General features: G+C 28.7%; 1 protein-coding gene across 8 annotated transcripts in view; it reads left to right on the top strand.

Annotated features, from left to right (window-relative positions):
* Positions 1-13,719, top strand: part of LOC145293185 (liprin-alpha-1-like) — a 227,278-nt gene that overhangs the window by 200,570 nt on the left and 12,989 nt on the right. For all 8 annotated transcript variants that reach the window (XR_013869680.1, XM_080139676.1, XM_080139674.1 and 5 more), the window contains one exon: positions 2,025-2,093. Coding sequence is in view for 7 of the 8 variants with exons in the window: in XM_080139676.1 (XP_079995802.1) it covers positions 2,025-2,093 (69 nt within the window). In the remaining variant the exon portion in view is untranslated. The remainder of the gene's footprint in view (positions 1-2,024; positions 2,094-13,719) is intronic.

Here is a 13,719-nt window from a genome sequence, read left to right as displayed (position 1 = left end):
CAGAAACACATTTGAATTTATTTAATTACTTAGAATTAGCAAGTGCACATTTTAATGACTTAATGAGGTCAACTTTGACTGCAGAGTAGTATTTTATTTAATGCGGGAAGGCTTTTTTTATTTTTATTTTCCCAAGATGTGTGGGGGGGGGGCAGCTCTCCTTGTCCAAATTGAATAGCAATTGTCTGATATAAAGAAAATATTTCCACATTTATCAAAGCTGATTGCTTTCGGTCTTTTCCGGCGATTGAGACCGGAAAAATACAGCCGTAATTAGTGTCGCTTTTATTATACGAAAAAGCCTAATCCATATGCGGCGAATGAAAAATGTTAAATATTTATCTTTTCGAAGTCGAGCAAATTAAATAGACAGGCGACCTACATTAACTCGAAGATATTATGATTTATATGTGATATAAAAAGTTTTAAGAAGTTGTGAGCCAACCGACCGCTTCTCGGAAAAAAGCCTTTCTTGGACATACACAAAAAGCGAACATACATACACTCATTTTCGCTTTTATATATATAGACTAGCGGGGGAGGGGGGGTACCCGGTGTGACCCGGGTGTTTGTAGGTGTCTGTTGTGCGGGGAGGGGTGATCAAAACAACCCTGTTTTAAAAAAAAACAAAAAAACGTTGGCCAGGTGTTTGGAGGTGTAAAAGAAAAAAAAAAGTTTTAGTAGGAAAGTAGGCTTGAACCCCGAACCTTTGACATTAAGATGGAAACAAAATGGAAAAAAACCCTGGGACCTAGCCATTTCAGCCACGAGAGATGAATGAAAAACCTCTTAATTTAACTTTTATAAAATGAAATTAACAGGTGCGAGAATCTTAAGTTGCGAGATGTTTGACCTTGAAACATGACGCGACTGCAAGCCAGTTTTCGCTTGTTTTATACTGAAAAGCGAAAGATACACGGGACGCTCTAAAAATCTGGAAAAAATAGCGCGTGAAATTCGGACAAATTAAATAGACAGGCGACCCTCGTTCGTAACTCATAGATATTATCATTTATACGTGATGCGAAAAGTTTTTAGAAGGAATAAGTCGACCGAAATGTCCAGCAAAAAAAGCCTTTTACAGACATACACAAAAAGCAAACACACATACATACATACACACACTTTCGCTTTTATATATATAGATAACTATGAAGTATGAAACCTCTTGTAAGCAAATGCTGTCCTGGAATTCTTCTGGAAAATGATTTCCTAGAAAAAGTAGAGAAACAATGTATTCTATGTTTCAGTTATAAAATTGTTAGAATTCTAACATCAACTTCCATTGCATAGAACATTTGCCATCATAATTTTAAAAAATTGTTAACATACTTTATACTTTTGCAAATTAAATTTACTTAGACAATAAAAAAATTTATCTTGGTTAACTCTTGATTTGAAAATTTGTTTTTAATTTAATAAAAATTGAATAAAATTTTATTTTTACATCACAATTGGTAGCTTCTAAAAAAAATATTAAACCAATATTTGTTTTCAACATTAAAAAATGTTTTTGCTTTCAAATTTTGTAGATGCTAATTGGTAATTTGGACTACTGAACATCTTGGATATTATTCTCACATTTCAGTTGATATAACCTTTAACCTTCTTCAGGTGCATCTTGTCAAACTCTGGGATGTCTACAGAATTTCAAACAATGCCCTTTATTTAATCCACAGAAGTAGCTTGCTCTCATTGGGGTAGAAATCTGAAGTAATTCGTAATTGTTTTCTTAGTCTCACCTGCATTAAGAATTGAACCTCTAATCTGTCATTTAGAACTGATTATTACTTAGCAATTATATCTGTTATGCTACAGATCCATGTGACTTTGACATAAAGATTCTCAAAGTTGAATAAAATGTTCCTGGTGAAAGTCAGATTACATTAGCTGGAATATGAGAATAACATCCAAGATGAGTACAGTAATCCAAACAATCTAAATAAAAAAAAAATTGTTTATTTTATTTTCACCAAGTGTTTGTTTATAATAATTATTTTATATGTATTTTAATGTTCTAACAGACCAGACAGCAATTAGAACGGGAATTTAATAACATGCTCGCCTTAGGGACAGAGCGACGATTGGATGAGGTAAGTGAAATTACATACACTTATTAGTTGCCAGAATGCTTCAACTTCACTTAATGCTTTGTTTCAAACAAAACCAAAAGAAAAAGTAGTCTCTTTTACAGTAATATCCCAGTCATATAATTGATCTTTCTATTGCTTCAACAGTTTCTCTTTCTGCTGCTGCTATCCTGCCGCTGCTGCTGTTGTACTCAAAAACTTAAAATATTTAGGTTTATTTTTCTAAGAACTACTCTATTTAACAATGTTTTTGAGTGTAAACATAAAATCAAGAATGTTTCCAGTACAGCTGTTCATGATTGAATTATAAGTAAATTAGTAGAAGAGAAAGACAAAAACATTGCAGGTGTTTTTAAGGTTATTAGTTAATAAGAAAACAAAAACATTTATACTTACAAGTTTTAGTTTTCAAAAGAGCTGTTATTTTTTTTAAGCAAAAATTAAATTGATTGAATGAGAAACTTAAATTAAGAAATTTTTGGATTTTAGTTAATAAAATTTAAAAAAAAATTCGATATTATTTTACTTACACAATTGCTATGGAATAAATGTTCTATTTTAACCAGAAAAGAACTCTTTTTTAGACTCTCTATCTCTCTCTCTCAACTTTTGAACCTGTGTTGCATAGCTCTTTTGATGAAGCGGGGGTGGGGGGAGTCTTAGTCTCCCTTTCTCATAGTCTGATAGCTGGAACTCTCAGTCACACATGGGAGAATGATGATAATGATAATAGAACTTTAACATAGATTTTACATGGTATAAACCTTTGTGCGTGTCTGTATATAATATTAGAAGGCCGCCTGACATTGCCCGGTCGTAAAATACTCTTAATATGATATTTTGATTAATGCAGATTTAGTACTATTATATAGTAATGATTTAAAAAGTTTTTTAAAAAAACAAGAATTGAAACCAAAACATTTAGCTTATGATTTACTTTTTCTTTTGATCTGATCTATGAAAACATGTTTGCTGCAAGGTTAAAAATTAAAACATGAACCAATAACTATTACATTATGCATGCATATTTGTAATGCCATTGTTCAACCTCCACCTGGCAAATTCAATTTTTTTTATTTTCACACTTTTGCACCAATTTTCCCCGGCTAAAAGCCAAATACAAAGTTTCACATTGGTTTGAATACCCTATATATGAAGTTTCATGTCTGTAGACCAAAAACTGATGGAGTTTTGTAGGCAAAATTGTTTAAACAAATATATATATATATATATATATATATATACATATATATATATATATATAGAAAGAGGTTTGTTTTTACTATAACCTTTTTACACAAATATTATGCAAGTATAAATCATGTAGAATATCTGCATGAATATAATTGCATGTAATGGTTAACTTAAAGATGATCATTCCATATGAAAACTGGAAAAACTAATAGGGAATTAATTAAAATGAATGTTTAAAAGAATATACAAATTAGTTGCAAGACGCAAGCCAATGATATCTATAAAGAACAGAAAGCGCCGTCTGGACTTCATCAGATGCAATGAAGATCATGACTCTTCATATTGGTCAAAAGTGCTTTTTAGCGATGAAAACAAGTTCAATAGGCTAGGCAGTGATGGTAGGCAGTACGTCCATCGGAGGAAAGATGAAGAATTTAATCCTAGGTGCTCAGTTTCAATGCTGCAAGGTGGTGGCGGTTCAGTTTTGGTATGGGGCATTATTAGTACATATATTAATATGTTGACTGAGCATTTTCTATCCTACTTTGGTGGGAATTTGGATGATAATCCCATCATCATACAGGATAATGCTCCCATTCACACAGCTGGCAATGTCAAGAGGTTCCTGGAAGAGCATGATATTCCGTGTTTGGCTTGGCCTCCACAATCTCCAGACCTTAATCCTATCGAAAACGTATGGCATTACATGAAGCAACAGCTATGCAATAATGAAGTTTCAAATTTGGAAGAACTTTGGACAAAAATTAAAGAAAAGTGGGATGCCCTTTCCCTGGATTATTGCCATAGACTAATTCAAGGAATTCCCAAAAGATTGCAGGCTGTCAAATTGCAGAAGGGTTATGCTACTAAATATTAACTAGTTCATCGTGTTCCTGTTGTATTTGTGTTGCATTAATGTCCTAAAGTTACATTTAAATAACAATTTTCCATTGTGCAGACTTTCTTTTTGCCTGCTCAATTTGAAGTTATTTTTTTAAATTGACGTGAACACTAGGATATTTCAATTAAAAGTCAAATATGAACAGGTAAAATTATAGAAGAATAAAAGGCCACTCAAATGAGGTATAGTTTGTTTAAACAGTTACATTAAATTTAGCTTAAATTTTCAGTTTTTTGAAAAAAATTACAAGTGCAGACTTTCTTTTTGCTGTGTATATATATATATATATATATATATAGTGATATATTATAAATATAAAAATAAAAAATATTAAACATTACTGTTAAGCATAACTCTTTAAATATACACTTCTCTCTTGGTGGAGCCACACTACCCTCTACATTTTGAATATATATAATAGGTACATTCTACATTCCACAGTTATCCTTCACCATGGTTTGCTTAATCTGTGTAAGTCAATAAACTTTCTTGTATGTGACGTCATGGATCAAGTAGCTGTACACAAACGTAATGACAAAGTCAACTGAAAACATAATCTTTGTCTTCGTGGAGGTAACAATAATATATACCTTTTTCCAGATTTTTTTCTTTTGGCAATGAGCTATCTATTAATACATATAACTTGTGATATATACATTCCTCAGATGCATCAACAAAAAAATTGTTACGCACAATATGTTCAATTACAGCTATAGATGAAGTGCAATGTGGAAAACAAAGAGAAAATCATTCACACATGTTTATATAGACTGAGTAAGATATTATATCAGCTGAGATTGGCACACAAGTTCACAATGAAAGAGAGAAATGACATCAGCTATTCATGTAATTAGAAAATAACTCATGCTTTATTTACAGATTCAGTTAATATACAACTCATCAGTGTGGCTAGGCATAGCAAGTATACTTGTACCAAGATTAGACATCTTAACAATTGTTGACATACAAATGCAATTAGTATTGCAAATACATAATTCTTTGCACAAATAAATATTGTCACGGTCAGTAGAAAAATTCTGATGCTACATGTACTCTTGTTTACAAATATTTTTACTATGCTAGATATCTCTGAACAGAAGATCATTGCTTAACATTAATGGAAATCAATATTTTCTTTTTCATAGAGCTCAACATTTTATATATATATATATATATATATATATATATATATATATATGAAAACAATAGGGTTATATCAATTGAGAGAGAGAGAGAGATAATACTAAATATAAAGTAACCTACACAGTGTACTTTTTTTGTTGTTTACGGATTAAATTTCCGTTATATTGGCTTTTATCTTTTGATGAGCATTTTAAAGAATTTACTTAGAAGTAATAAAAAAGAATTTCTAATTAGATAAAATTAAAAACAATTTTCTTCGATTAACTTTGAAATTTCCATGGGTCTTGATAGAAATAATAATTGTAATTGAATATTTTCATCAAGAAATTAAAAAATGATAAAACTTGTGCTTGGCTTTCATACTACTAAAATCTTTTGAAATCCATAATTTTCAGAGATGTTTTCTTCTTTTTCTTTCTTTTTGATTTCTTACTAGTTTTTTCTTTTCTTTTAATTTTTCTTAAACCTAATCGCACTTGGCCTTGTCTTACCTGATTTTTTTTTTTTTTTTTTTGCTTTTAAATCATATATCGGCATGTGCTTTTTCAACTGTCCTCCTTCCCCTTCTTTCAAGATATGTTTTCCTCCTGTAACGAGCTTTGCTTGAATTAAAACATTTATTGGAGGGATATCTATTTAGTACCAGGATGGGGATGGGTGGCATTCAGTGGGAGAGAAGAGGAATTTGTTTAATTTACAAATATTATGTTGTGTACTTTCAGATTTATTGCTTATTGATTCTTTTCACTGCTTTAATTGTAATGCTATTAAATTTAAAAAATATTTAAACAAACATTAAACTATATTTATGTCAAAATTTATCTTTTTTTTTTATAATCACCCACAATTATGCAATGATGGAAAGAGTATCACATTTTGACAAAGATATTTTACTTTGTACTGTTTTCTTGTACATCATTACATAAAGTATAAAGTAACTATATATTAGTGGCCTGGCAAGGCCACAGGGGAGACAACCGAAGCAGCAAAACTGAAGCTGGCTTGCAGAACACTATAGATACAAGTGTAGACAAATTTAGGCATATTTTATTGGTTTGAAAATACAGGTTTTTTTTTTTTTTACCAATCGTCATAAAATTTTAATCATAAAATAGCATTATAATCTTCACAAAGTCTGTAAATTTTCATGTAGTTTCATCCCATAGAACCAAAGATATGAGCATTTCAATATTCAATTTGGCTACCAATATATATATATATATATATATATATATATATATGTCTGATGAAGTTACTGGGTTGTTGATACGATTCGGTAACAGAAACATGTGTAACTAAGCAAATAAAATGGTAATAAAAAAAATATATATTTGCTCTGCAATAGTATTGAGCACTTTCTCCAGGTTTTTACTAATTACCATTTTTGCTATATATATATATATATATATATATATATATATATATATATATGCTACCATTCTTTGGCAATTTTATAAGTTCCAAATCTCAGCGACTATTCATCAGAATTTAACAAATGAAGGCTCAGCGGAAAGGTAATGACCTGAATTGTGTAGTGGGCTATGTGATATTTGCCTTTAAGGTCGCACATTAAGGGAATCAGCCATCATCCAGACCCTACTTTTGGTACTTTTTTACAGCCATAAAATGTTTCAGTCATAGTCATTTGTTTTCCTAGTTTTGCATATGAATTACAAAATATCTGATATTTCCCTAAAACATCTGATCTTGATGGAGGGAGACTAAAACTTGCTCCTATGGTTTCAAATGATCTGAAATAACAGCAAAGGAAGACTGGATTCCAAATATTTCTCATATGTTATATCTCCCCCTCTTTGGTTTTCATACATAAAGTTAATTTCACAGTGTATAAAGTTTATTTGATACTGGAGATATTCATAATGGTACCTTATTTCCAAAAGAGGGGAGATATAACATATGAGAAATATTTGGAATCAAGTCTCCTTTTGCTGTTATTTTAGATCATTTGAAACCATAGCAGCAAGTTTTAGTCTCCCCTCCATGTCAAGACCAGAGGTTTGGGAGAAATATATATAATTTCAATTCTTTTGTTTTCATAAGGTTATATTTCATACTTTTGGAATATGAAGAAATTTATTATTTTTACCAGAAAAGCACATTTTTAATCACAATAAACATATACATGAACTATATCCTATGTGGAGAATGTTTATCTTACAGTGACAAGTCAAGGTTTCAATCAATATGACCTTATATATATGTACTAGTCAAATATTTATTATATTTACTTACATCATAAAATGATATAGGTATTTAACTTCAGCTGTGCTCAATACCTCAGTAGAATAGTAGTATAAAAATATTCTTATAGCAAGTAAACTTCAGAATAACATTTGTTTGATTTCCAAGAGAAATTTATAGTTTTTTTATAAATTATAATAAGACCATATGAAATATTACTGATCATTCATCATATTTTTTAAAGTCCACCACTTAAAAATTTTCAAATCTGCATCTGCGTCTCAAATTGTTAAATATGAACATTACATCTTTTATTCATTATTGAAAATGATTCATGTGGGTTGTAAGATTGAATCATTCAATATGAATTTTTGAAACAAAATGTGTACACTCCTCTGGAAACAAGACTAGAGATCAACTTAATAAAATAAAAGCTTGTTCAAAAAGTGTACGAGCAAATGTTTATTTATATTATAGATTATATCGACATTGCCAAAGTTCAAGACTAACAATCTCTTCAGGGGCAGATATGTTATGTTAATTTGGTTCTGAAGGGACTGTTCGAAACAATATTATGGCTACTCTACTCCTCATAATATTTGGCACTTAAATTCAATATGAAATATTTACCACAAAGATCCAAATTTTGTAATATTTTTCATTCACACACGTGTATATACAAAACTTGGAAAATTTTTGGATACCACAATTTCATGTGGAAGATATTTTCCAGTAAGGGCAACCAAAGTTATATGGTTCAAGGAATAACAACACTCTGATTACGTTTGTCAGAGCATAATATATTTTTATTTATTATATATAATACTATACAGTGAAGAATGGATTAGACATTCATACTGAATTTTGTATTTGTTTTATTGGGGGGGGGGGGGTTGCTCTTATCCATTGCTATATGAATTCATTTTTCATTTCATACCGCCTCTTAGATTATCACCTTATAACTTTTCTATTTTTTCTTATCTCTAATTTTAACTATTATTAGTTTTCACTAAATTCCTTCAATATGATAGAATATTTTGTTAAAATTATGAACATACTCAGATATATTTTTTTTTTCAGTGAAAATTTATTGTTCAAATTTTGTTAATCCATTGAATTCAAGTTAAGTGTATTACATTATATTTCAATCATTTATTTAAGGGCTTTCAAAGAAGAAAAAAAAAAAAAAAGAAATTGAAGTCATTTTTTTTTTCTTTTCAATATTTTACTGTTGTATGTTTACTTCCATCCCTTGGCTGATTTTGCAATTTGTATAGTTAGAAGTTATAAATTATAAAGACTTTATTTTAATCTATCAATTTTCATTTTATTTTTAGATGATGTTTACGATTGTTGCATTTTTTTTTGTTTTTTCCTTCTCTTGCAATATGCTTGTTTTGCTCAGCTCTGACATTTGTAAGAATTTAGTCGGATGGTTTTTGTTAGATGTTTCTGATTTATTTATTTTTAAGACATAGTATCTTTTCGTTCATAGATTTGTATGGTTATAGATGTGATAATTGTGGGTTACATTGTTGTATGTGTATGCGTGAGAAAAACCCTTGTGTTGATCACAAATTTATAGAATATATATGATTCACTTAGTATTTTTTATATATGCATCTTTCCCTGATGAAAGGCAGACAAGTAATTGGTTAAAATGTTATGAATTTGTGTTAAAAACAGAACTTGAACCAACAAGACACGGTTTGGTTTTTTGTTATTAGTTTTTGAAGACTTTGTTTTCTAATCTAATTTCTGATAGTTATTTTATATTGAAACCTCTATTTAGATATTAAGCTGCTGCTTTTTTGTAGCCTCTGCCTATCTAATATTGGGTTCAATTTAAAGTTTATTATAATTAATTTTCATAGATTTATTAAATATATGTAAATAAATATTTAAATATCTCTTTTGAAATAATGCAACATACTTGTATATCTTGTTGCTATAAAACTTTCCACAATCACTATCCCATTTTAAGTCATATTTTGTGAGCTGTCATAACTTTTATACATAATAAGGTATGATATAAATAATGATTGGGGAAAATATTATGTAAAATGAGCTTTATTCAGTTTATATGAAGTTTTGGTGTAATTTATACCATTTTAGTTATAAGAGAGACAACAATACAAAAATGAATATGGAAAATACTGATAAAGAAAAGATATTGATATTGTGATTGTTTTTTGTTTGTGTTTTGTTTTTTTTCACAAAATCAGCAAAACTAGATCAGCTGAATACTTTTCTCAACTTTCAAACTTCTTGTATTAAAGTTTAAACTTTGATAAGTTGCTGAAAATTGTCTTAGCAAATTGGGGAAAAAGGTGACTGTTTAAGGAATTATGCTTGGCAACATTGTGTGTATGTGCACTCATGTGTGCAAGCAGTTTTAAGATAACAAAATTTGTTGAGCATGAATCCCTAACCACCTTCCTTATTTACTGAAACCATTTTTATCAATAATTTTATGGTTTGAATTGAAAAGTTAAAAAATTTTAAGGAAAGTTTTCTTCTGAGCTCCCTTTTTCAGGTTAATGAAATAATCACGAAAATCATTTCTTTTAACGTTTTTCTGTCATTATTGTCCTTATTCATTTGTTAATGTTGTCTTTTTTGTATTAACATCTTTTCTCTTTTAATCTTTACATATCTGAAGAAAATACCAATTATATCGAAACTTCATATAAACTGAATAAACTCCCAGTTAATATAAGATTTTCCACGCAATATTCATAGCATACTGTCTTGATACTTTTTCTGTATAATAAAGTATATATGTATTTCTGTTATACAATTCAGAATTTTACTTTGCTGTAAAAGAAATTCTTTACTAAATGGCAAATGATATCTCTTTAGATATTTGAGTAAATAACGGCTCTTCACTTGGCTGCCGCTGCTGCTGCTGTTGCTGCCATTATTCCATTTCCTCCAGCATGAGACTCCATTGCATTTCTTTGATTGCATCTTTCTTTTGTATGGCATTTTATCATTCTTCCCGTGTCTTCAAATGGGCACTAATATTATTTGCTGTGTGGTTATCTTCAGATAACCATTTCTGTATATTATTTTGTGTTTGATAAATTCAGTTATAAATTTAAACAATTTTCTCATTATAATCAGAATTGTTTACTTAAATATTAGATATCTTTATTTAGAATTTCTTTTTACATATTAAATTCAGTTTACATTTACAAAATATTATTTCATTCAGTCAGATTTAAGTTTCTTCAAAATATATTGATATATGAAATCAATATTTTTGTAAAATATATATTTTTTATTATTTAAAAGGTAGTCATTTATTTATTGTAGAAATTAAAAATATTTACATAATTGAACTTAACATTACTTTTGTAATAAAATAGTACCAGTTATTTATTTCTTATAAAAATATTTTTTAATTTACATTTTTGTTTTCATTTTGTTTTTAGTGGTACAGAATTTTTAAATTGCCTTTACCTGCAGATAAAATGAGTTAAACAAAAATATTTTTAAATTAAGAAAAAATTAATGAATACTTATTTTCATTTTGAATTTTGTGAGGTGAAAATATATATTCAATAATGTTATTTTATATTAACTATCTGTATTTATACTCTACAATAGTTTATTGGCTTTAGGCTAGAAACAAAGTGTATTATCTGTTCTGATTCTACACTTAATCTATTCTGTCCTTGGTCAATGAAGGAGGTCTTTCTAGACTGAGGCAATTTTTTATTGTTTCAATTCAGAGTATCCCTTTTTGGGGAGCTGGATTTTCTCCACATTAAAAATCCGACCTTGTGTCTAATGAGGTGGCAAGTAAATAGGAACGGTATTTATCTAGTGTTGCTCAAATGTAGAGAAAATTAATAAAAAATATAATCATTTACATTTTTTGATAGCATTTTAAAAATTCATTTTATTTTTCACTTATTTTTAAATTAAAATATTTAATTAATAGTAATTTAAAAAAATTAATATGTATTTATTAAAGTTACATATAGGCAAGGAAGACACATACATGATATCTTGTCTTATATAGTTTTATTTTAAATATTTAAAGGGTACTTCATTTAACTCTTATATTAAAGGCAATATTTGAAATTTTTAAATTATATAGTTATGTATAATGCATTTAAAATTAAATTGGGAGGGAGATAACCTAATATTTTTAAGTGCTTCTATATTATACAAATGAAAAAAAAAATAATTTCAAGTAAAACAAATGGTATCTATGTAATTGTCATGTTGCAAATAGTAATAGATCCAAAAATCACAGAAAACGATCAGGTAGAAAAATAATTATTAATGAAAAACTGTTTTCGATAAAGTTTATATGGGGAATAAATTTTGTCCAACATTTTAAATTGCGTTCATCATATAACGTTAGCAACAGAACTTAATTATCTCCCCTGTCAGCTTATCTCGTTTTTCATAAGCATAATATAGTGATTTTGCTTCCTTTCACAAATTTCTTTTTTCATTAATAATCATTCTTTGTAATTTTTGGATATTTTACTATCTGAGACCTGACAATTATGTTGGTACCATTTGTTTCACTTGAAGTTTAATATTTTTTCGTTTGTATAATATAGAAGTGCCTATTTTCTTTTATTGATTACTTTTGGATATTAAAAGCATTTTCTTTAATTATCACATGAATTAATTTTCTTTTAAATTGTGAAAGAAAACCTTAAGTTATTTTAAAATTATATAGTTTAAAAAAAAATGATTGTATAAAATTGTTCTATTTTCAGTTTCATAAAATAAAGACTAAATTGTTTAAATATGCTATGCCTTAATTTTATCTAATAGCTTAATGTTTAGTGTGTCCATCAGTACTAAAAGTTGGTCTCAAAACAGTCGTTTAACTTCTAACATTTTGTTAGTTGATTGTAAAATTTGTTTAGAAATTTTTTGTCCTAAAGAGAATATCAAATGTTATCTTTGTTGCTGTGTTGTTTGCTTATTCCTCTCTCTCTATATTTCTTTCCCCTTCCCCCTACTTCTCTCACTTTCTGTCTATATTCATATCTTTGCACCAATGTATATGTAAATTAAATACTGTACTTATTTCGGGTGACATGTCTGTAAACTTTAAAATCTTATTTGTATAAATGACTAAAATTAAAATGATGTTTTTCATTTAATTTATTCAATGTTTGCGAGCCAAAATGTCTTATTTTTTCATTAAATATGGAAAGAAGTTTTCATTTTTCTTATGACTTATTTTCAAAATAGAAATAATTTTAAGATTTTCTTGAAATGAACTATCTCCGTAAGGCAAAAGAAATAAAGCTAAAAAGAATAAAATGTCTATCATAATGCTTTTAATTAAAACAAGGATAGAAACTGAAGATTTCTAAGATCTGTAACTATTTTCAAACTTTGATTGTATAAACTATTTTACTTACTTAAACGTTTAAGAAGTCTCATAACCATCAGAAAGTTTTTATTTAAAACCTTTATGCAAAATAATTATACCAGGTTTTGAGAAGGAAATATTACAATTCTTGTTAAATCAACTCTGAATCTGTACCAAAAATACCTTGTGAACTATCTTTCAACCAGATTTTGTTAAAATTTAATGAGTATTATTTGCTTCATTTTGTCAACTATTAAACAAACAAACAAACAAACCTGGGCATTACTGTCAGCAGTAATTTGCTTTGGACAAAGCACATTTCTAAAATTGTCCAGAAGGCTGAGTGTGTCTTGGTCTCACTCATCAAGATCTTTGTTAACTAGTCTCTATTACAGCTATGGGTGTGACCAGTTAGAATTCACATCATAAGCTTGAAACAGTTGCACAGAACATTGACAACCTGAAAACCTATCAGAAATGTGTAACCAAGTGGATACTCTCCATCAGATACCTACTATACTCTAAATGCCTTCTTTCTTTTAGCTTAAATTCATTAGAGCTTTGACATATAGCAACTGAATTTGTAAACACCTACAAAATTATTGACCATCTCTTAACAACAACACAGAACATTCTTTTGATTTCCATGTGTCTAACATACATAGACATGCCTACAAAGTCAGAAAATTTTCATATGCAGAATTGCTGCATCACTTGCTGGTTGCTAAGACACTGCATCCTTTAAAATTCTCATGCTTCCTGAAATTTGCTAAAACTACACTTGATGTTCCCTTTCATAGACATTCACACATCCGCTTTTCATGAGTTGCAGTGTA

This window comes from Euprymna scolopes, chromosome 14 (assembly GCF_053919585.1).
Source record: "Euprymna scolopes isolate OS-2025 chromosome 14, ASM5391958v1, whole genome shotgun sequence".
In the NCBI taxonomy this organism is placed as follows: domain Eukaryota; kingdom Metazoa; phylum Mollusca; class Cephalopoda; order Sepiida; family Sepiolidae; genus Euprymna; species Euprymna scolopes.
Note: the sequence above shows the minus strand (reverse complement) of the source record. Positions and strands in the feature narration are given on the sequence as shown.